A 23771-nucleotide genomic window follows, 5' to 3' on the forward strand; every position below is an offset into this window, starting at 1 on the left:
AAAGCTAGAAACATAACTAATTTACAAAAAATTGCAATTTAAAGCATAAAAAAAAGCGATATAAAAGTTAACAAATACCTGGTTACCAGTCCAAAGTTTTTTAACTTTGCTATTAGGCATGCAAAGTGCAACAAGGTTCTTTGGATTAAAATTTGGCGGCAATGATTTGGCAGGATATCCATGAAAGCAAAAGTGCCTTATCTCATAGAAATCAAACTTAAGTTTCTCAAAACCATGCACCTTTCCATCATTGGAGTTTTCTCTTTTCAACCATCTCAAGATACGGCGAAATGCAGAGGAATCAGATTCAAGCACCTTCTTTCCACGTTCAGACCCATAAAATTTCAAGAATCGTAGGTTTGGCATTTTGTTAAAAGCTTCAGGATTTAAATGCAACTCTTCTACTTTAGACATATCCAAGCATATGCTTCGAATTGCTCTAGTTCCCTGGTAATCACAAGCATATTGGTAAAAAGTCAATTTGAAATTGCTTAATTACATCAATTCTTAAGTGATTTACTCTCAAATATATTTCTTTTCAGAATATGTAAATAAAAAAAATAATAGATGTGTCATTACTACCCTATACCAAATAATTTAATTCCCAATGATAATTGAAAATAAATATTCTGCTAACAAATATTTTATTATAATTTATGCATAAAATAGAAATAAAAAATTAGTGTTTTGACTCTTACCGTATTATTCTTCAATACTGAAAATATATCCTCATGATCCCACAATCGACTACGTTCGCCAGGATTATCAATTGACTCTTGTTGAACAATTTCTCTACCCATTTGTTCAAGTAAATCATGCATTGTTATGATATCAGATGGTGTAGTTATGAGACACCTTTCAATGAGAACATTTATACAAATATGAGGGTCTAAGTTACGAGCTTTCAAGATTGCTTCTACAAAATCTCTTTTATACCCTTTAAAGAAACATACAATATCCAAAAATACACACTTTTGTTTGTCATCTAATCCTTCGAAACTTATTTTTAATACCTTTCGAACATTCGCATCAAGACTTGTTCTCAAGTTTTCTAGTGCACTTTCCCATTCTCTCTTCGTTCTCTTAAATAGAAAGGAACCTAATACTTCAAGAGCTAGTGGAAGACCTTCAGCATAACCTACTACTTTAGATGATAGGTGGATGTAATCTTCTGTTTGAGAGTTTCCTTTAAAAGCATGTAGGGCAAAAAGTTGAAAAGCATTATCAGGAGATAACTTTGTCATCTCATGAATGTAATCCACCTTACAATTTATTAGCACATGTTCATCTCTTGTTGTTATAATGATTCGACTGTATGAATCCAAGCCATCAAAAACTGCCATTAAACATTGCATTTGATTTAAATTCGTTACATCATCAAACACAATGAGAACTTTTTTTCTGCTAATAAGACTTCTTCTTGTGAAGGTGAATTCATGATTGGGATGTTCATCTCCTAGAACTGCAGATCTTAGTTTTTGGCACAAATAATCTAATCCCCCACTTTTCTCTGATTTTTCTCCAATTTTCTCAATGAAGTAAGATTCTTTAAACTGTTTAGAGATTTTGTTAAATATAGTACCTGCAAGAGTAGTTTTTCCTATGCCCCCCATGCCCCAAATTCCTAGCTTCCAAATGCTCTTTGAACATAATAAATTTTCAATCTCTTCGATTGATGACTCTAGTCCAATCAGTTTCTTAGAAGAAATAATTGGGGAGTTGTAATTCAATTTCTTCCATACATCATTAACAATAGCCTTTACCAGCTCTGCCTCATTCCTAAAAATAAAAAATTAAATAATTAAATAATATAATAATAAAATTAAATGACTGAAAACCAAATAAAGAAATATCACATAATTTTAATTCTTTTCTGTTTCTTTTGACTGTTCATTGAATGGCATAATGAAGAACTGCATCATGACATGAAATCAAGTTCATTTCTCAGTGGCACAAAATTTTAGATTCAAATATAATTTGATCATCACTTTCCATCTCCTAAAAACTTGTAAAACTTATTAATACTAAAATTCAATTCAATTCTCAGGAAAAATGAAATAATCAGTAATTATGTATTCAATGAAATAATCAGGAAAAATGAAATAGATAGTAATTAGCTGTCATCTAAAAAAGTAAAACTAACAGTTCGTATTAATGGATAGTGTTTGTATTAAGTCTTTCTGTGTTTTGGGCCAGAAGACACACAGCAAGAACCCAACCCAAATTAGCATAGTATAAAATATAACTTCAAACTTCCAATTGATTATTGTTTTGACCATCTGAATCTGTCTCCAGTAAATCTAGAAATGATAGTAAAAATAGAAAATATAAGGTATGTAAGATTATTACATAAAAACATTGATAAAAAAATTTACAGTTACCTATAGTTCTTTGAATCATAACCAGATAGGTTGGCTGCATCCCTCAATGCAGTCCTCCATCTCGTCAACATCTCTGAATCAACCATAACATGCTTTTCAAGCTCAGCAAATGCTTTCTCAAAATCCCCAGTTTGATTCCTGACATCAGATGGATCTACGTCATGGAAGATTGGCATTGCGATCTGATCATACGCTTTCTTACATTTAAGAATCTCTTCAAGTTCTTTGAGACACCATCTGGAGGAAGCGTAGTCTTTAGAGAAAATGATAACCGAGATCTTTGAATGTTCAATTGCCTTCAAAAGAGAGGGAGAAATTTCTTCTCCTCTATTAAGCTTATCATCAATGAAAGTTTTAATATTTTTCCGACGAAAGGCTTCATCTAGATGGCTGGTAAAGTTTTGTCGGGTGTCCTCACCGCAGAAACTAAGGAAAACCTCATGCTCTAGTTCAGGAGTAATGGAAGAAGAAGAAGAGGAAGCCATTAACTGATGCAGTGATGAGAGGTACTTCGCATAAACAAGGAAGGCTAAACTAAAACATCAGCTAATTGAGTAATTGAATTATATTCCACAATATCTAAGTCTTTTTATCTCTTTTCCGGGAAGATGGCCCGCCTTTTTCTTCTTTGCTTTATCTGGTTTCCGGGAACATGCCCTGTCTTTCGTCTTTTTGACTTGGACTTTTAGACCCGTGAACATTACGCTGCCTTTGATTTCAAGCAAGTTGCCTTGCCTTTTTCCTTTTTAGTGTTTTTCGGCCAACTCTCTATCTCCCACCCAAGTTTTAAAGAAACGACGAATTTTTATCTATAAGTTTTAAAAAGCATAAATTCTCACTGATCATCCCCTTTTATTAATAATCTGTTAAAGTTTTCTTTAAATAATTATTTCTTTTATTAAAATTACAAAATTGTAATTAACACTTACTATAAATGTAAAACTACAAATATATTGTTAACAATTTAAAAAGTTACCACTTAAACTCTTACAAAATATTAAAACTTTAAAATATTATATTTTAATTTTTGAAACTATTTAATGGTGTATTAAAGTTTTAAAATTTTAAAAACATGCTTGAACTTTTTTCAATTTTTTTAAAAGAAAAAACCTTAAAATTTTTATTAAGAACTCTAGTATCTTAATAAATTACAGTGTATCTCATAAACTTATGGAAAGGGAAAATAAAAAAAATAAGAGGGGAAGTTGAAAATAGAGAGAACAGGAGAAAAAAATTATACATATAGTGATCTTATGACTCTTTCACTTGACATAATTTTTCAATAGAAGTAGATATCAAGTGAGAATTCAACTTTTTGTAATTTAAAATATAAAAATATATCATTTCAATAAACTTTGGGTCAGAATTTATTGTTTGTGTTCATATACTCATGGCTCATCATATCCTTAGAATCTTTTGAATATTCACACTAGAAGAATTCAACAATTTCCTATTTGATCTAATGAATATATTTGTTAAATTAGAAAATTAGTAAGGACAACACTTTTTTTGTTTTTATTAAAATAATTAAACTTGTTATCCCAAAAATAATATTACAAAAGTTATATTTAAGTTAATAATTGAAATTTCGGATAATCAAAATTTTTGATTGAATGACGCTTTAAAAAAGTATAATTCATGTTAATTAGGGTACAATCAAGTTTACAAAATTAGTAATTTTTTTCTTTTATTCTTCCTTTATCTTATTGTCTTTGTGAAAATACTATTCCCACGTATATCAAATAGAATATCTCTATCAATACGAGTGATCATGTTTCCTCATTTCAAAAGATTTATTTAAAGAATTTATGAATACATAGATTTTGAAATAAATTTACATACAATATATAGTAATTTCCAATCAATCATAATGACTAAATCTTTATTAACATTCATCGATATTTCACAATTAAATATCTTTTTATACTCTAAAAACACAGGATCTTGTAAAACACATAATTTTATGTAAGAAGATAGCTGTCTTGTAAAATTTTTGTGACAACATTGTATGAATACCTAAAAAAAATTTATATGCTTTAAAAGACTAACTTTATTAACATACACCAGTACAGTGACTAAAACATCACCTAATTGAGTAATTGAACTACATTCCATAATATTTGAATCTTTTTCATTTCTTTTTAATAATTGAGTAATTGAGTCTTTATTTAACTCTAACATCTTTTTTTCCTTTTATAAATATGAATGTCTTTGCTATATAATTGTATATTAGGAGATAAATTATAATTTTGAAAATATGAAAGGTATTTAATAAATTTTTAGGGGTTACTTAAATTTTTGAAATTTTGAGGTTTTTAAAAAATTTTGAAATATCAATTTACCTTTTAATAGTTTCAAATATGATAATTACACTTCTAAAAAGTAGAATAAAATGTAACAATATTTTTTAAAAATTAAATTATTATGTTTAAAACATTTAAGCTTGCTTTTTATTTTTAAAATTAATATATAATAAAATTATTATTTTGTTATTATACTGTTTGTTTTTTTATAGAGTTTGAATTTGGGTGTAAAAATATTATTTATGTAAATTTGGATGGAAAAGTGTTTTTAAACCAAACCTTGGGTGGGAACATGATATTTACTCAGTGACCAAGCACAGGAAGTTTGACAAAGTACCATGAGGGTTTCACCAGTAATGAAGTAGAGGCAGAAAGGGGTTCTGAGAAATTTAGTACGAAAGATTCCACGTGGAATATTCGGATCAACTAATTTCTTATCCATCTCCTTCATCAATGATGTAATTTTATAGATTATTTCTATAGGTAGAATTGTGTGTGGGGCTCCATGTGGTGGTGGATGACAGGTGTTTTGAAGAGTTTGGACTTTGAGATGCAGATGTCTTCTGGTTTGACAATTATTAATTTGTATTAAACATCACCTGTGTTTCTAGGTTGCTTCAGCATTAGAAATTAAGAATTCATCGCTTATTGGTAGATCGTTTTATCGGTTGATGCTTGTCTTCTCACCAGCAGAGCCTCCGGTGGGCCGGTGATGGTAAATTCTGCAACAAAGTCCAAACCCTGTATCTATCTTGGAATCTTCATCGAAACTTCATATCATATTTCCAAGCAAGTTACCTTGCCTTTTTCTTTTTTTTTATTCTTTTTTGGCCAAATGACTATGAACCACGCAAGTTTTAAAGAAACAACCTTTAAGTTTTAAAAAACTAAAGTCTCATCCATCATCCATTTCTGTTAATAATCTATTAAGTTTTCTTTGAAGCGATTGTCTTACATTTTCATTAAAATCACAAAATTATTATCAACACTTAATATAGAAGTCAAACTACTGATATATTATTAACAATTTAAAAATTTATCACTTAGACTCTTATAAAATATTAAAACTTTAACTAATTTTAAAATATTATTTTTTATTTTTAAAACTATTTAGGAGCATATTAATGATTTTAGGCCAAACGACTATTTCCCACCCAAGGTTTGATGTTTTCTCAAGTTTCCACCCTTTAACTATAGAAACACCAAACACCCACACACGGTCGGTTAGATTTAACAAAACCCTAACGGTGATAAATTTAATCTCATTTTCCCCCTAAAATTTTAAAAACTAACATTTTTTCTCTAAGCTAAGTTTGAAAAAATCGCATTTCCCCCCCTAGGGTTTATTTCCAAACCCTTTCACTTTCTCCGACGCCATCACCGGTCGTCTTCCCCTCCTGACGGTTTCTCTTCCACCTCCGGCCCCCCTCAACTCTTGCACTACGCATCCGATAACTAGAGAAGACGAGATCGATCGACGCATCTGATGACTAGGAGAAAATTTCTTTGTCTGGGAGAAGACGATCGATCGACGCATACGAAGAACTCTTCCACTACGCACTATGCATCCAACTTCGTCTTCCCCGACGAAGTTCTTCGTCTTCCACGGCTTCTCCGACTCCGATCGGGAGTCCAAATGGGAGGAAAGAGATCGTCGGAAGGAGAGGATGCTTCAGGAGGGAGAGGCCGTCGGTAATGCAGTCGGAGGTATCGCTGGAGATTTCAAAACGAAACCCTAGGGTGAAACTATGATTTTTTAAAACTTAGGCTGGAAGAAAATTTTAGTTTTTAAAATTTAGGGGGCCAAAATAGATTCTATTTTAGTTTATTTTTAATATTATAGAGAAAATAATGATTTTACCCTTATCACCGTTAAGGTTTTGTTAAATCTAACCGGTCATGGGTGGGTGTTTGGTGTTTCCATAGTTAAAGGGTGGAAACTTGACACAACATCAAACCTTGGATAGGAAATAGTCGTTTGGCCATGATTTTATTGCTCCTTCACTTGACGTAATTCTCTAGCAGGAATAGATATCAAATGAGAATTCAACTTTTTGTAATTTACAATGTGAAAATATATCATTTCAACCAACCTTGGATGGAAATTTATTGTTTGTGTACGTATACTCGTAGCTCATCATATTTTTAGAATCTTTTGCATATTCAAACCTACAAGAATTCAACAATTTCATGTTTGATACAATGAATATGTTTGTTAGATTAGAAAATTAATAAGGATAACAAAGTCTAGATAGATCCAATTATCACTTTTTTTTTATATAGATCAAAAGGTTTTCATTAAAATAATTAAAGTTGTTATCCCAAAAATAATACTAGAAAAATTATATTTACATCAATAATTAGAAATTTTGGATAATCAAAATTTTCTATTAAAGGACTTCTTAAAAAGTATAATTCACTTGTTGAGGTATCTACGAAATTAGTAATTTTTTCCCTCTTATTTTTCTTTTATTCTCTTGTCTTCGTGAAAATACTACTCCCTTGTATATCAAGTAACATATCCCTATTACTATGGATGATCGTATTTCCCCATTTCAAAAGATACATATTTGAAGAATTTATGAATCTATAGATATCGAAATGAATTGATATAAAAAATACAATCATTCTCCCACTAATCACAATGACTAAATCTTTATTAACATACATTGATATTACGCAATCAAGTATCTATTCATACTCCAAGAATAGAAGGTCTTGTAAAATATCAACATATGGAGTAAAAAGATTGTTGCCTTGTAGAAGTTCACATGACAACATTGCAACGGCACCCCAAAAACATAAACCCTAAATATATTCTTTAAAAGATGATAAAAATGAACATCATGCATCAAAAATTGATTTAATTACAAACATAACTTTGTCCAGGTAAAAAGACTATTTATATTTACAATTTCTCAAGACGCTTGCAGCTGCTTCAAAAATGGCGGCAGTTTAAAGCATGCAGATTATGTTTGTAATAGCAATGTCCAGAAGTACCTCTGATCAGGAAACAAAGTTCCGACAATGATGATCTTCTAGAGATTTTGAGCTTGTTGATTTTTTCAGGTATAAGATTACGCAGGCTCACGAGGACGGGTTGCCCAAATTGAACTCAAAGCTCTAAGACGTTGGAAGTACTCTCCTAGTGCAAACAAGCCTCGAGTTGCCTGGCGAGTTGTTAGGATACGAGACACCTGCTGTAGTGTTTCTTGGCGAAGATGATCAGCCTGTTCAGGCAAGAGCTTATGAAGTTGGTAACATGTCAAGATGTTCCAAGTAAAACCTGACATAGACCAGATTGTATGAACCCAAAATTTAAAGAACCATGTTATGCTAAGATCCATATTAGACTCCGTAACCACACTTAAGTTTTGCAGAAATGCGAAGCACTCAAGGAAAAATCACAAAAATGATATTTCCAATGAATCATGACAGCAAAAAATAACCAAAATAATGAATTCAATGCCAAGAAGATGGTTTAAAATAAGTGTGATTTGTCTGGTATCACGGGCTTGCAGAATTTCAGCCAAAATAATAACTCAATCATCACCTAGTTATTTTCCATACCAGCTGCATGGTGCTTTTAATAAGCAGTTGGAAGTAGAAGAAAACTTCAATTTCACAGATGAATGCAAATTTAACTCGCTATAAAGTTTCTCAATTTAAATCAGATGTGCTGATAAAGAACTAATTGATGGGTCAGAAAATGGATTACCGAAAGATATCGCAAGTTAAGATTGCATGCAATAGGAACATCAGCTATACTTCGGAAGAATCCAGGATAAAGCCATACTTGATCAGGCAATGATGTGGACTCTTACCTGGTTCACAAAGCTAACTAGAGCTTCCAACTTCTCCATTGCAGTAGGTATCCTTGGGATGTAACCTCCTTCTACCAGTTGACCAGCAGCCACAGTTTCAGCAAGAGTTGACTGCAATTTCTCCATGCCTTGAGTTAGAGCATCTTCCGCTTGCTGACATGACTGTCTTAGATTATTAACTTCCATATTTTGTGACTCAGTCAAGGTGTCAAGATGAGGACCGAGAACCTATTATCAATTTCAGCTTATGAATCAGTGTTATTCTACCTGTGGTAAAAGACCTTATATAACAATTCAATTAACAAGAATGTGAGCAAGCAATATTTAAGTGTGTCCAAAACTATGGTTTCTCCTTACTATTATCCATAACTACCTTCAATAGTGCAAATTATTTCACTTTATTGAATAAACTGAAATATGAATCACCTTAAGAAGCTCGGAAGGGCGAAATCCTCCTATCCAAAAGAAAAAACGTTCAGCTGCTGTCCTCCACATGCCAGACATTATAAAGAAAACATCGGCTTTTGCAGCAGTAGATTTCATGCGGAAAAGTTCAAAATAGTGGCTCAAGCCACCCTCCACTAGTATGTGAAGCTCCAAATCACTAATATGGGCCTGCAAAGCAGACCTCAGTTCACAAATTTGCCTAGTTTGCTCTTCAACCCAGTGTCCATACTCCATCTCAAATGCAGCAATTCCTGCACAAATCTCAGTGAGGACGTTTTATTGAATGCAAGAAGATGAAATAACAAAAAGGTGTGGTTTATAAGCAACATGAACTACAGGAAATCAAATTTCAAAGAACAGATTCAACACATCAGAGATTATATACATAGCTTCAAAACACAACATCATTTTTCATGGAGGTGTCAAGTTTGCAAGGTTCTGGAAACTTGTGCCTATGGATGGCTGGAATCTATTGCCAGGAACATTTTTGAGACATTGATTTATAGACACCTTCGAAAGGACTTCATTGCGGATGAAGAAGTTATGCAGTCTTTCTTACGTACTTTTTGCAAGCACTTGAAATATGGGATCCAATTCTCATACCTTACACTTAGGATCCTAACATACTATCACACTCTATAGTCTTGGTGCGTCACCATCCAAGTCACACGATTACAACTAAGAGACATGATGATGACTTTGATACCAAATAATATGAACCTTAAGAGAATCATACCTCAAAAGCTAGCTAGTAAAATTGGAGAGCCCAAAGTCATATAAATCTCACACTAGAAGCCTATACTTTCCAATGTAGAATTCAAATCTCATATTTTACACTTAGAATACTAACAAAAAATTATGCAAATATCGAGGAATCATGCTTTAAAGGGAACACGATTAATCGATAAATAGCAAGAGCATACCATCAGCGGTGGTGGTGGTAAGCTAGTAGTAACAAAATTCCACAAATAGTCTTATTATCATGCATACACTCCAGGCCTCAAGATTTAGATACCATAACAAGCAACTAGAGACATGCAATTTCAAGAAATAGCAATGCTTGTGAGCAAGGACATCAAAACAAGTTATTCAGCAATACTTTGTCAAACCTGGGTTTACAGGTGCACAGAACCCCATCTGACAACCTTCTACTCCACCACCTATAAACGAACCCTGTAGTGTAAGATTCGTTGTTTTGAATATTTGAATGTAAATAGGAAATAGGTGGGAAGGGGTTTATAATGTCATAATACCAACTAAGCAAGAAATAGAAATAGTAAATCTTCTTTATACCTGTTGTCTCGCTCGCTCAAGCTCCTGCTCCAACTGAACCAACTTTAATCTACTAGATTCTAATTGTTGAATATAGGCCTGCAAAACAAATAAAAATTCAATTTAAAATCCCAAACCACTTGTTGCATGTTAGGGAATCTGTTTCAAATCAAGCCTCATAATACCTTTTTCCACAACCGGCTTTTATGAGCAGCCTCACGGTTTTGTGCGAGACACCTTTGTATCTGCAGAAGTTTGTAACAAAAAACAAAAAGAAAAAAGACTCACTTCATGTTAAGCGAATAACATTAAATCTACCTTAAAACCACATACAAAATTAGAAATAAATTATGGTTAAAATTGGTCAATTATGAGACTGCAAGCATTGAATACACTGAAGTCAAAGGTAGTACATAGTCCATTAGGTAGTTTATGTGCCAATCCTTGGCTTTGTGTAGATATAGAATATTTGAGTAATTTCTAAGTCAAGGATAGAGAAGAGGATCGATTTGAAAATAGTTGTCATAAAAGAAAGCCGAAGAAAACAATAGAATAGTATATGCTAACATTAGCAGAATACAAATATACCAGAACACAGAGCCATGACCAAAAGTCCTCACAAACTAATACAAGAACCACCTTAATTGCATTGATACATAAACCACTTTTGAAAGGTGTAATATTTCAAAAGTTTTAGACAACTAGGAAAACATAAAGCAACAATAACTTAAGAGCAGAAACAAGGATCAAGGGCTAAGAAGCAGAACAAGTGTTTGAAAGTCTGCCGAAACCAGAAGATGCAGATAAACATGCAAAATAGCTAACCTGAACTAGAAAATACAACAACAAGGAAAAGGAAGGGGGAGGGGGGGGTGGAAGGGTGGGGAAAGGAGAGTGAACATGGAGAAGAAAAACAATTTGTACTCTTCTAGTTTTCAGTGGAAATCTTTCAACAAACTAACAAATATGTCCACCCAATACAAAAAGTATTCATACAAATGGCCAGAAACGTGATTGAACTTACCTTATCCAAAGGTTTACTTGCTTCTTGTTCGTACTTGGTAGGAGGCGGGAACGTTCCATGTGAAGTATCCTCTGACTAAAAAGTTGAACAAAAGAATTATTTAGATTGGGGATGCTTATAATGTGTCCTCTAGTATTAGAACAAGTAGTGTAAACGTCAACAGTTTGCACCTAAGTGTCTAGTCTTGTATCTGCCTCCATGATCATAGGCGTTGATTTGGATTGCCATTACTTTTAAAGTTTTCCCCCCATGTGCCAAGTTGATGAGTGGGCTCATAAATTCCAAATCTACTTGTGGTGACAAATTGGGTGGATGAAGAGTTCATGCCCTTCAAACTTATGATGGGATGCAGCTCCATTAGCTTTAGACATAAACACAAATACACCATGTCCCGGTAACCACACTTAAGTTTGCAGAAATGTGAAGCACTTGAGGAAAAATAAACTACAGTTTTTTAGCATATCACTAAAATGATATTTCCTGCAAATCATGAATGCAAAAAAATCACCAAAATAATGAATTCAATGCCATGAAGATGGTCTAAAATGATTGGTCTGGCATCTCGGGCTCACAGCATTTTGGCCAGAATAATAACTCAATCATCAGCTAGCTATTTACCATACAAGCTGCATAGTGCAGATGAATAGTAGAAGAATAGTAACTCATTAACAGTTAAAAGTAGAAGAAAACTAACTTTTTGCAAATGAATGCAAATTCAACTCAGTATTAAGTTTCTCAATTTAAATCAGATGTGCTGATAAAGAGCTAATTGAAGGGTCAGAAAACGGATTACAGAAAGCTATTTAAAGTTAAGATCAGCAATACTTTGGAAGAATCCAGAATGAGCCATACTTGATCGAGCAATGATGCGGAATCTTACCTGGTTCACAAAGCTGACTAAAGCTTCCAACTTCTCCATTTCAGTAGGCATCCTTGGGATGTAACCTCCTTCTACCAGTTGACAAGCAGCAACAGTTTCAGCGAGACTCGAGTGCAGTTTCTCCATGCCTTGAGTCAAAGCATCTTCTGCTTGCTGACATGACTGTCTTAGATTATTCACTTTCATGTATTGTGAATCAGTCAAGGTGTCAAGACGAAGAACAAGAACCTGTTATCAATGTCAGCCTATCAATCAGCGATAGTCTACCTATGGTGAAAGACCATAGATAACAATTCAATTAAGATATGAGTGAAAGAGAAATATTGTGACACCTCTAAGCAAATCTCACATCGACAAAATATTAAGAACCTCAGGACAAATGTCCCAACCCTAACACAAAACACCAGTGATATTGGGTATCTGCATGTGCATATCCACATGTCAGACATTATATAGAAAACATCAGCTTTTGCAACAGTAGATTTCTTGCGGAAAAGTTCAAAATAGTGGCTCAAGCCACCCTCCACTAAAATGTTGTTAGAGACCTGAAATGAATTGGACAGCACTTTCCCTGTTTTCTTTGTGTTTGCCAATTCCTCAACAACAACAGCAATGTTATTCTATTATTTCAACTCAGCCAGTGCAATCTATACAACCCAATTCATATTCCCAGCAATCAGCATAAACATTCAAATCAATTTCTCAGCAAACAAACACAAAGCTAATACTCAATCTCAATGGAAACAAACATCTCTTCTTTGTATTACTGAAATTGCATAATAGAATTGAAAAAGTTCGTTACAACTTTGATTAATAAAATGAAAATAAGAGAAACATACTGAAAACCAAAATGGAAGAAGAAAATCCGAGATCCCCAGGCATTTCAAGAGGCCTGTGCTCTCCCACTGCTACCACACACTTAATTTTCTGCTTCCCCATCTAACTGATTTCCATCCTTTTTGTTCCCCACCAATTCCCCCTCTCTCTTCATATTGCCACGTGTCCTTATTGTCTCAAAATGCCCATGCACATTTTGGTTTGCCAATTGCTCCAATCCTTTGATGCCAGCTAGAATATTTTCCTCTCCCTTGCTGCTATGCGACTTACTGCTGTTGTGCTCCATTCTCCTTAGCTTCCTCTTCATTTTGCAAGATACATACACCTGAGACCTAACATTTCCCCTCCCATTGAGAGGCATCTTGTCCCCAAGGTGAAAATGAGGAAAAAGATGCTTGAAGGCTACATAAATTTCCCATGAATCCTCACAGGCAGGTAAATCCTTCCATCTCACCATAGTTTCCAGGTCTCCTAAAGCTGAATAATGATAAGCCAAGATGTCCAAAGATTGTAACTCTAATTCGCCATCTTCATTCATACAATCAGGAAGAGGCTGGATGATCAGAGTTGGTCCAAGCTGCTTCTTCAACTGCGAGACATGGAAGACAGGATGGATTTTGGCAGCAGGAGGCAGTGAAAGACGATATGCTACAGCACCCACTTTCTTCAAAATTTTATAAGGCATGTAAAAATGCAGGCTGAGTTTCTCATTGGGTCTAGTGGCCAATGAGCAGAAACAATATGGTTGGAATTTTAGGAAGACATGATCCCCCACCTCAAAATGAATTTCTTGTCATTTCCTATTTGCAAACTTTTTCATCCTATTTTTGAATCAAGACATTAAATTCTCGCTGTAAATTCTCCTTCAACTCATCAAGGATGACATTATGCTCTCAAATCAAGACATTAACTTCTTCTATTTTTTATTCTTCTTCTACCCAAAGCAATACTGCCAGTGGGTCTCTCCCGTAGAGAGCCTTAAAAGGAGACATGCTCGTAGAATTGTTATAGGTAGTGTTGAACCAATATTCAGCCCATGGCAGCCAATTCAGCCACTGTTTGGGCTGTCAAGAGAAAAAACATTGCAAGTAAGTTTTGAGACTCCTATTTGCACCTCTGTTTGACCATCCGACTGAGGATGGTAGGCTGAACTAAATTTTGAAGTGGTTCCCACTGCCTTAAACAACTCTCCCCAAAACTGACTCTGAAAAACTCTGTCACAGTTTGAAACTATAGAATGAGGAAAGTTGTGTACCTTCACTAATTCACTGATGAACTTACGAGCCACTTCAGCTTCTGTGAAAGGGTGTCAGAGGGCTATAAAATGGTTGTATTTTGTTAGCGGATCTACCACGACTAAAATGGAATCTTCTCTCATTGTTTTGGCAGCCCTATGATGAAGTCAATCAAGATATCTTCCCAAACCTTGGAAGGCAGGGGAAGTGGCTAGAGTAAGCGCCTCGTATTTCATTCTTTGATAGATATCACACTCTGCCACATATTTCTTGACATCTGCCTTTATCCCTTCCCAAAACAAAACTGCAAAAATCCACTTGAAAGTTCGAAAGAACCCAAAACGTCTACCGAGAGGTGAGGAGTGAAAATCAGATAAGAACTGAGGAATGTAGACTGAGTTTCGAGGAAGAACAAGCCTACCTTTATGCAGCAGTCTGCCCTTTTTTAATTCGTAGCCTGGACGCGCATCTACTCTGTTCAACAGCTCATGAATGATGTTCTTATTTGAATTTCGGATTTCATTACCCTCTAACCCCACCACTTGAGTTGCGTCACTGCCCAAAGAACTTCTTTGAATTTCGGAATACAAACGAGTGTATCTGTTGCTTTATACTTGCATCCCAAACGGCACTGAATTTTGAAGTCGAAACCTAGCATTTTCATGACCCACTTTTGTTGATCACTGCTGATACCACTGATCTGTTAAGAACTCCAAGCTGCATTGGTCGATTCTAACTGTGAAATGTCGTCCCAACAAATAATGCCTCCATTTTTAGAATGCCATAACAATGGCCATCAGCTCCCTTTCATATACCAGTTTGCTTTGGTTTCTGACAGACAACGCCTTACTCATGAAAGAAATGGGACAGTCATCTCGCATTAATACAAACTTTACACCTAAACCTGAAGAATCAGTCTGAACAACGAACTCTCCCAAAAAATCATGCAGCGTAAGCACGGGAACCATCGTCCTTGCTTTTTTCAACCTGTTGAAAGCCTCTGCAGCTTCTTCATTCCACACAAAAGCGTCCTTTTTTAATAAGCTAGTGAAGGACTCTGCAATCTTCCCGTACCCCTTTACAATGTGCCTATAATAGCCTATTAAGCCTAAAAAACCCCTGAGTTCACTTAAATCCTTCAGAGCAGGCCAATCTTGCGTCGCCTGAAATTTTTTACAGTCAGCTTTGACTTCTCCTGCTGACACAATATGACCCAAATAGTCTATACGATCTTGTCTGAATGCACATTTCTTCAAATTAACAATCAACTTGTGATTCTTTTGTAACTCTAGGACAACCCGCAAGTGCCTCAAATGATCCTCCATTTGACCACTAAAGACTAGAATGTCGTCCAAAAGACTAGTACAAATCTTTTTATATATGGCCCAAAGATCTTGTTCATCAAACTCTCAAAGGTTGCCGATGCATGTGAGCGCCCAAACGGCATTATAAGAAATTTGTAATGGCTATCATGAGTGCGAAAGATGGTCTTCGTCACATCCTTCTCCCTCACGTGAATCTGATTATGGCTTGATTTTAGATCCAATATGTTGAACACTGTCGCCTCGACTAATTCATCAAACAACTCATCTATGGCCAGGATTGGAAATTTGTCTGATATCATTATTTTATTTAGGGTGCGGTAGTCCACACAGAATTGCCACCCTTCATCTTTTTTCTTTACCAATAATACTGCGCTTAAAAACAGGCTGACACCCGGTCGAATCACCCCTGTTATTATCATCTCCTTGACTATCTTCTCGATTTCATTTTCTGGGAATGCAAAGTACCCATAGGGTCATATATTTGGAGGTTGGGCTGGTGGAAGGAGTCGCATTGTGTGATCATGTACTCTTTTGGGTGGCAATCCAGATGGCTCCCTACATAATGCCCCGTATTCCTCTAACAAACTTCTGAGTCTAGACTCTGTTTCAATCTCTGTATTGTCCCCTGTATTCAAGCTAGAAACCTTCTCCCCCCACTTTGACCGAGTTAACCACTGCCTTTAACGAAGACTCCAATCAACTCAAGGATGCATCCCCTTTCAGTTGAACTCTCTTCCCTTCTCAATCAAAAGTCATTGTTTGCAACCTCCAATTTACTTTCATCTCACCTAACCTACATAATCAATCCATGCCAAGCATGATGTCTATGCTCCCAATTTGAAATGGAAAAAATTCAGCTTCACAATCATCCCCTAAAATTGAAGTTCCACCGAATCACATCTGCCCATGCCTTTCACTCTTTTCTCATCTCCTAACGTGATAGCAAAACGAGCTAATGTCATGGGAATCCTCAATTTCTCCATTAATGCTCTTGATATGAAATTATAGATGGCCCCACTATCCAATAAAGTCACCACTTCCTCACCCTTCAAAAACCCAACAAACTTCATAGTTTTGGGTTTGTTAAATCCCACCACAGAGCTTAAATTCAGTGTTAATTTCATCTCCCTTTCTTCCACGGCTGGTTCTTCATCTTCACCGACATCTAGTTCTTCTTCTTCGCCTTCCAAAGCGATCATAACCTAGAATTATCGAAACTTGGACTTGTGACCCAGAGTGAACTTCTCGTCACATCTGAAGCAAAGGTCTTTCTCTAACTTTGACCGAAATTCCTTGTCAGAAAGATGATGGTAATTACCATCACGGCGTGGAAAAGTGGTGTTACAGTTGCTCGCTCCTCAAGACATCAGCAGTGTGGCTGAGTAATTATGGGTTTTACTTCTTAAGGCTTGGGCATTTTGTGAATAGGTTGGTGGTCAGATTGGGTTAGATTGGGTCGGGTTGGTGTAAAGTGGGTTGGGCATGGTGTTGGACTGGGCTTGGTAAGTTGTTAAGCTGCTGGACTGGGTCAAAGTTACAGCCTGATGGACTGTGGGGCTGGATGTGTTTGTGAAATGGGTCCGGCGATAGGAGTGGGAGTCTTAGGCTTTTGCATTTGGATGGCTATATCAAGTTTCGAATCGAGCGTCCATCACCCAATTTTTCTCTGCGATTTTCTGCACCCAAATCATGGCTTCTTTTAAGGTGGTCGGACAGAAGAGTTTAACTTTACCCTTCACCGTTCTCTTTATGGGTGTTTGGTTCCAGTTTTTAAAGATTATTTTGATAATCTATCTTTTATTCTCTTATTTAATTTATCGATAATAAAAGATATCAATGTTGACGTGACGATATTATAGGTGATAATCTGAGTACCACTTTCACGTTAGGTATTTAAAGATTATAAAAGAAATCTTGATTTTATTATAATTATATAATTATTTATTAATTTTTTGAAAAAAATAAATTTATTTTTAATTAATATGACAAATAATATAAAAAATATTTAAAAATAATTATACTCAAGAGCATTTAAATAAAATAATTTATTAATAATTTTTTATTACTTTTAACCAAACATAATAATTATTTATATTTATCAAAATTTATCAAACATAGTAATCATTTATACCTAGTAATCTTCTAAGTAATCTATCTTTAACGTAATCTTTCTATTTTGATAATAAAATATTATCTAAACCAAACGCTCATTAAACCAATCATAGACGCTGACAGTAACACTACTTCTAATGCATCTCCGAGCGATGTAGGGATCGCTTCAAAATTGCTCCAATACATTTCCACGATGCCAAACAGCCTCAACGCCATTAAATCCTCTTACAAAGAACCCTCCAGAATTGACTAAAACCAAAGTAGCATTTCACGCTTCAATTAATCCCAATCAGAGAAGGGTTGACGCGCTTCACTTCATTGAAACCACCGCAACGCTTCCCATCCATACACATGCCGGCTACTGCCAACTTCTCTCTCTCAGTAATTTTGTTAACTGAAAAATATTACTCTGCCCTAAAAATCCACCCAATTGGATTTTCCTCCATAAACACCGAAGCATTACTTCCTAGCGTACCCCGAAGTATTATCATTTGTCTCCTAGCAGTTCTCTCACAGTTTCCACTTGCTCTGGCTCTTCTGTCGGAGGCGATGGTAATGGCATTGTTTCCCTCACTGGTGTTGAGTGTGAGGGTGAAGATGGACCCTCCATTGGAGCCTTCCCTTTGTCGGTCGTTGCTCCATCTCTCACCGCCAGTAGCTTCCTCAGCTCACATAAGTATTCCTTCATGGTCTCTATTCCTTTTTCCACCCGCTGCAAATGTCCATTGACAACTTGTATGTTCCCATTCATCTCTCTCATCTTGCTATCAAACTCCACCATCCTTCCCTTCATAGATTTTAGCTCCTTCTCCATTCCATCCACCTTAGCTTCCATCCTCATCATTATTCAAGGGAGATTCATAAAATAATCATTATAAACAGAAAATTTGTAGAAAAACAAGGGAGAAAACTGAACAATAATCAGACTTCTTTATATTGGTTCAGTAACTTGACAATATTAACAACTCTGACATCAAGGCAATTGAACAAGTTACAATCATTTGTGAAAATCTTAATCGACCAAATAGTTAATTAGTATTTTTAATAGGACAATATGCTACCCACTCTTTTGCTTATGCAAAAAATCTATAGAACTAATAAAAGATAACAAAACCTTGTATGGACATTTATCTAAACCCCTAGGCAAATAAAATTCATGATAAAACAAAGAAGCCCCAGTAATAAACTTTAACACTATAACAACCATATAATGTATTGTTAAATATACAAATAAACAAGACAGAACCCAACAAGTTCATAATCATAAGTATATGAAACAAATATAGAATAAATTCAGACATTATGATGAATAACTGCACACTAGAAGTGCTTATCCAAAAAAGTAAAGAAAAGAAAAGGAAGAGAACAAAAAAGGTGATCTTTCAACCAATTTGTCTGTCAATTGAAAGGTTGCTAAATCTTATATCAATAAAAAGAATATTCATTACAGCCATTCACTAAGGAGCAATGAAGATCTCACCAAAACAAAAGTATTGAAAAGGTAATAACTTTGCACATCAACAAGAGAGTTCGTCTCAGTTAGGGAAGAAAAAATCATACCGAAGTCTAATGAAGACAAACGGTTCAATGCAATAACGATTTGAAGACAAGTTATGGAGAGTTCGTTAAGATTTCGAGTGCCAGAGAGGAGACGAATTGAGAAGCTGTAGAGGAGACGAGTAGGGACGTCAGAGAGGAGACGAGTTTGAATGTCGTAGAGCAGACGACTTTGTGACACCGATGGGCAATGGAGATGACATATGTATAAGTTTGAGCTTGTCAATCTCATTTAAAAGTTGAATTTGATACTAAAACGATATTATTCTAATGCATATAAATTAAAATAATATTATTTTAGTGTATTTATATTAAAATTTTTTAGTTTCGTGAGTTTGATAAATCAAATATCTCCAAACTTTGAGCTTACAAAATTTTAACTTCCTAACTCGACCTCAAGATTAAATTCATTTAAGTCGTATTTGTTTTAGACTTATATAATTCGAATTTATTTTTTTGTTCAAATAATCTTGATTTGAATCAAATCCTAAATACAAATTAACAAAAGATGCATGATTGAGATAAAACTAGTATTGAGGGAAAAATCAAAGGTCAAAACAATTAATTTAGCTTGCACTACTCTTTGGGCCGAATTCGAGTAGGACAAAATTAATAAACACCAATAATGTTTAAGAATGAGGTGCATAATTGAGATAAGACTAGTATTTGCATGGAAAAAATCAAAGCCCAAAATGAAGAATTTAGCTTGTGAGACTTGGTTGGGTTGAATTTAAAATTAAATTATTTAGTCTTATTTAAATTTAATAGGGATAGAATTTAATCTTGAAAATCAGTGATTTTATTTAATACTAGATCAGGTGATTTGTAATTTTAATGGAATATAATAATATTATTAGTCTAAAAATTATTGAATATTTTTTAATTATAGATTCTAATTATGTGATGGTGCACTCATTTGAATATTTTTAGTGAGTAACTATAGTATTACACAAATAACCTGTTACCGCCCAGGCTTTGTTGTATAACACTTTTCTACTCTTAATTACCATAAAAAAACACTTTTCCTAAAACAACAGTATTTTATTAGACTTAAATATTTTAAACATAATAATGTAACTTTTAAAAGATTTAAAAACTCATAAATTAATCTTTGAATTATATTCTATTCAATTCTTTGGGGGTGTAAATTATTTTTGAAACTATTGTGGCATAATGTATTTTAAAAATTCTCAAAAGACTCAAAACTTTTTATAAATTTCCAATAACCCTCTAAAAATTTAAAAAAACCCTTTACATTTTTAGAAATTATAATTTATCTCATGATATACAATTATACAGCAAAGATACTTTTATTATAAAAATAGAGAAATAAAGAATGAGAGTGAAAATACAAAGAAATAATATGTTTCTTATATAATTTAAATATTTTTAATTTTTTGTTAATGTAGTGTTATATAATTATTTTGAAAAAAAAAAAAAAATTTCATTTTTTAATTATGTTGTTTCAATAAAATGGTTTAACTTTGGATAAGAAAATATTATTTGTCTATGATTTTGGATGAAGAAATGTTATCTAGGATAATTAGAGGTGAAGAAGTGTTTTACAGCCAAACTTGGGTGGGAAAATGTGATTCACTCACAAATAAATTCTCTGCACATTCAGTAAGGTTGCACACATATCTTGCATTTGATAACTACATCGTGGGGATAAAAGCATATTCTTTGATCATTTGGTTGCTGAGCAAAAACAGGCTGGCTACGAACTTGATAATCGTAAGAGTTTGGACCAGCCAGAGGATATCTCTCAGGCATTCCTCCATATGCTGCCCTGTCAAAGAAAATGTTGTGTCTTGCTCACAAGTGCACGACACATCAGAAAGCAGGCGGAACAAGCCTACCGGGAGCTGCCTTACCACTGTGAGAAAGAAATCCACCGTATCCTCAGTTTGCTCTTTGTTTCTTGGAGTGTTGACGTCTACCAAAATCTCCACCCCTTTTCTTATCAGATTCCGACCTCTCCAGTTGTTCAATCCTTTTCTGAAGTGGATCGAGAGGATAGTCAGGTTCAAGCCTGTACTCTTGGACACAACTAACTACAGCTTTCAAAGCAGCAAGTTCCTGTGCATTTACATCAATCTGTATTGAAAAGAAATTTCTCAGTTAGCATTTAGTTACAAAGGAATTTCCAAGCATCACTCACTCATTGTGCTATAGTATGAAAATTAACCTGTGCACTAGTATCTCCACCCGAACTCACACCCTTTCCCTGTGAGCTTCTCCTTCAATTCTTTAAGTATGTCTTCAAGAGGGGAACAGGGGGGAAAGCTTTCAGTAAGATGGAAGGCATGAATGAAATGTACGGCATCAGTTTGTTTCCTGCTGTTAACCGAGGACTCAACAACCGCTGTACAGAGAGTGAGGCTTGATGATTAGCAAATTTCACATCAAATTATTTCTCCAACTTATGCCAAGCAGCAATGGATATAACACCTAATTAATTACTAGTTAATAGCAAGCTTACAGCAGTATCGAAGAGCAACCAATACCCTTTCATAGCCTAGAGAACCAAATCTGTAACCATATAACACCTAATTAAATAGTAGTTAGTAACATAATCCTATTCCAGGCAAGAAAATCTAGACAATATTGAAATAACAGTCAAGGAAATTTGTGTCCACACGTCTAGTTGCCAACCTGAAAACACACTGAATAACATTTAAAAAAAGAGGCACTTCAACATTCTGTAATAGAGAACTACAGAGCATAGACCACGAATGTAAATTGCAGAGAGTCAGCCAAATAGTTCAGAAGGCAACATGAAGTAAGCTTTACCTTGAAACTATTAAACTACCATGCAGTAAGCCACGTCATCTATAAAGAACACCATAGGAAAAACTTCCAAGTTTAGGCATATCGTGAAGATTAGGCAAACAAGAGGCCTTAGAAATGGAGTAAATTTCCTCTGGAAGCAGCACCTGCTTTAGTAAATTTGCACAACCATCAGCCATCCCTTTACCATATGAGAAAGGGACATGGGGACATAAAGGGGATCTTATCAATATGTTCTGATCTAATATTATAAGCTCAGGGATTTTGTACTTACATTACCTTTTCTGTAACAACATTTCAACCTTCAAGTTTCAATCGCTTATGAGGTCTTTCATCATTTTTGTCCACTGTTGGATCTTTTCTCCAATCATCATTTTTGTGATACAATAAAGTCACTCCACATTTTTTCACTGGGCTTTGAACCATGCCATTCTTAGTTGCATGTTCAATGAAGAACTCAACAGCACCCTGGCTATTCAAATTGAGTGGAGGAAATTTCCCAGGCATCTTAATGCAATTATAAGCTATGAATATATGATCTGATTCAATAACGTTCTCACCTTCAAAAGACCCAGGACAAAATTCTAATGAGTCCATTAACTCATCATTGGAAATAATCTCTCCATTAATAACCAGGCGAAATCCAACAAGAAAATTTCTAAGTTTTTGATGGGCTTGTGATGATACAACAGCACATAAAGCGAAACCAAATAAGTTATCATTAATCCAACCTTCTGGAAACTTTATAAAAGATTCATTACTTTTTAAGTCAAACCACTTCGGAATTTCACATCCGGAGTAAAAAATGTCCGCCGATCCCCAAAAACGACCGATATTCTGCATCTACAACAGTAGTCCACTTAATACTATATATTTTAATAATATGTCGTAAGAAACTCTATATTCATAAATCAGCAGTCCGAGTAAGATTTTCAGATATAAAATATTTTTATTAAAGAATTATCAACTTTGTCTTAGATTAAGACAATATAATATTTCATTATATCAAATAAAAATAATTAAATATATTAATTAATTTGTTAACAATAGTAAATTTATATGCATAAGAATATTAAATATATTTTTAATGTGATTCTGTATAATATAATTTAAAATTAAGATATAGTGAGAATATAAATTTAATCGCCTATCGAGAATAAAAGTGTGAGAACTATAAATTGGTAGATCTGTTTATAATTGTGAAGAATATTAAGGTATTAGAATAGTTTTCATAAATTGATGGACATGTTTATGTTTCTCGAAACAAATGGTGGTTTTTGGTTAGGCCAAATGACTATTTCCCACCCAAGGTATGCTAATTTCTCAAAATTTCCCCTGTTAACTTTGAAAATACCATTTACCCACTCATGGTCGGTTAAAATTAACGGAACCCTAACCCTTGAAAATTTTATCTCATTTTTCCCCCTAAAAGTTTAAAAACTAACATTTTCTTCCCTAAGCCAAGTTTGAAAAAATCATATTTCCCCCCTAAGGTTTAGTTTCAAAATCTGATCACCTTTTCTAACACCATCATCGGTTGTTTCTCCCTCCCGAAGGCTCCCCATCCTCCAATAAGCTGCCTCACCTCTACCCTAATCCCTCCGACGTCCAAAAATGTCATCTTGGAAGACGATCGTCTTCCTGGATGAAGACGAGACGTCTTCCCAGAGGAAGACAAGTCATCTTGTCTTCATCTGGGAAGATGATTCCTCTTCTCAGATAACGTTTTTGGATGTCAAAGGGGTTAGGGTGGAGGTGAGGTAGCTCGTTGGAAGATGGGGAGC

At 34.5% G+C, this 23771-nt stretch overlaps 3 protein-coding genes, 1 long non-coding RNA gene and 1 pseudogene across 16 annotated transcripts in view; all 5 read right to left on the bottom strand.

Annotated features, from left to right (window-relative positions):
• LOC123199375 (disease resistance protein RPP2B-like) overlaps positions 1-3017 on the bottom strand; it is a 39581-nt gene extending 36564 nt beyond the window's left edge. For 5 of the 12 annotated variants that reach the window (XR_006498337.1, XR_006498338.1, XR_006498342.1 and 2 more), the window contains exons 1-3: positions 2382-3007; positions 699-1779; positions 79-447 (exon numbers count right to left, since the gene is read on the bottom strand). Coding sequence is in view for 1 of the 12 variants with exons in the window: in XM_044614346.1 (XP_044470281.1) it covers positions 79-447; positions 699-1779; positions 2382-2866 (1935 nt within the window). In the remaining 11 variants the exon portion in view is untranslated. Of the gene's footprint in view, positions 1-78; positions 448-698; positions 1780-2381 lie in introns of all 12 variants that reach the window. The other 7 variants (XM_044614346.1, XR_006498343.1, XR_006498339.1 and 4 more) reach the window with 5 other exon arrangements.
• LOC123199382 (transcription factor TGA1-like) overlaps positions 1-11322 on the bottom strand; it is a 108916-nt gene extending 97594 nt beyond the window's left edge. Inside the window, exon 1 of the mRNA XM_044614355.1 lies at positions 11252-11322. The gene's annotated coding sequence lies outside the window, so the exon portion shown is untranslated. The remainder of the gene's footprint in view (positions 1-11251) is intronic.
• LOC123199379 lies at positions 7324-13106 on the bottom strand (annotated as a pseudogene).
• A 1870-nt stretch (positions 13107-14976) lies between these two features.
• On the bottom strand, positions 14977-15528 carry LOC123199006 (uncharacterized mitochondrial protein AtMg00860-like). The gene has a single exon (XM_044613805.1). It carries the CDS (start codon positions 15526-15528, stop codon positions 14977-14979), a length of 552 nt encoding a protein of 183 aa, XP_044469740.1.
• Positions 15529-20743: 5215 nt separating this feature from the next.
• Positions 20744-22377, bottom strand: LOC123199385. Of its 2 annotated transcripts, none has more exons than XR_006498356.1 (4): positions 21991-22377; positions 21680-21729; positions 21386-21562; positions 20744-21294 (listed from the first exon to the last, which is right to left on the bottom strand). It is a non-coding gene; the product is annotated as an uncharacterized LOC123199385 (long non-coding RNA). The 2 variants fall into 2 exon arrangements; XR_006498355.1 differs by having other exon boundaries at positions 21680-21746; positions 21991-22374.
• Positions 22378-23771: the final 1394 nt, after the last annotated feature.

This window comes from Mangifera indica, chromosome 16 (genome assembly GCF_011075055.1).
Source record: "Mangifera indica cultivar Alphonso chromosome 16, CATAS_Mindica_2.1, whole genome shotgun sequence".
NCBI classification, from domain to species: Eukaryota; Viridiplantae; Streptophyta; class Magnoliopsida; order Sapindales; family Anacardiaceae; genus Mangifera; species Mangifera indica.

Coding starts and splice junctions, on each gene's coding strand:
- LOC123199006 (XM_044613805.1), bottom strand. CDS start 15,528: ATGGAGGATCATTTGAGGCACTTGCGGGTTGTCCTAGAGTTACAAAAG.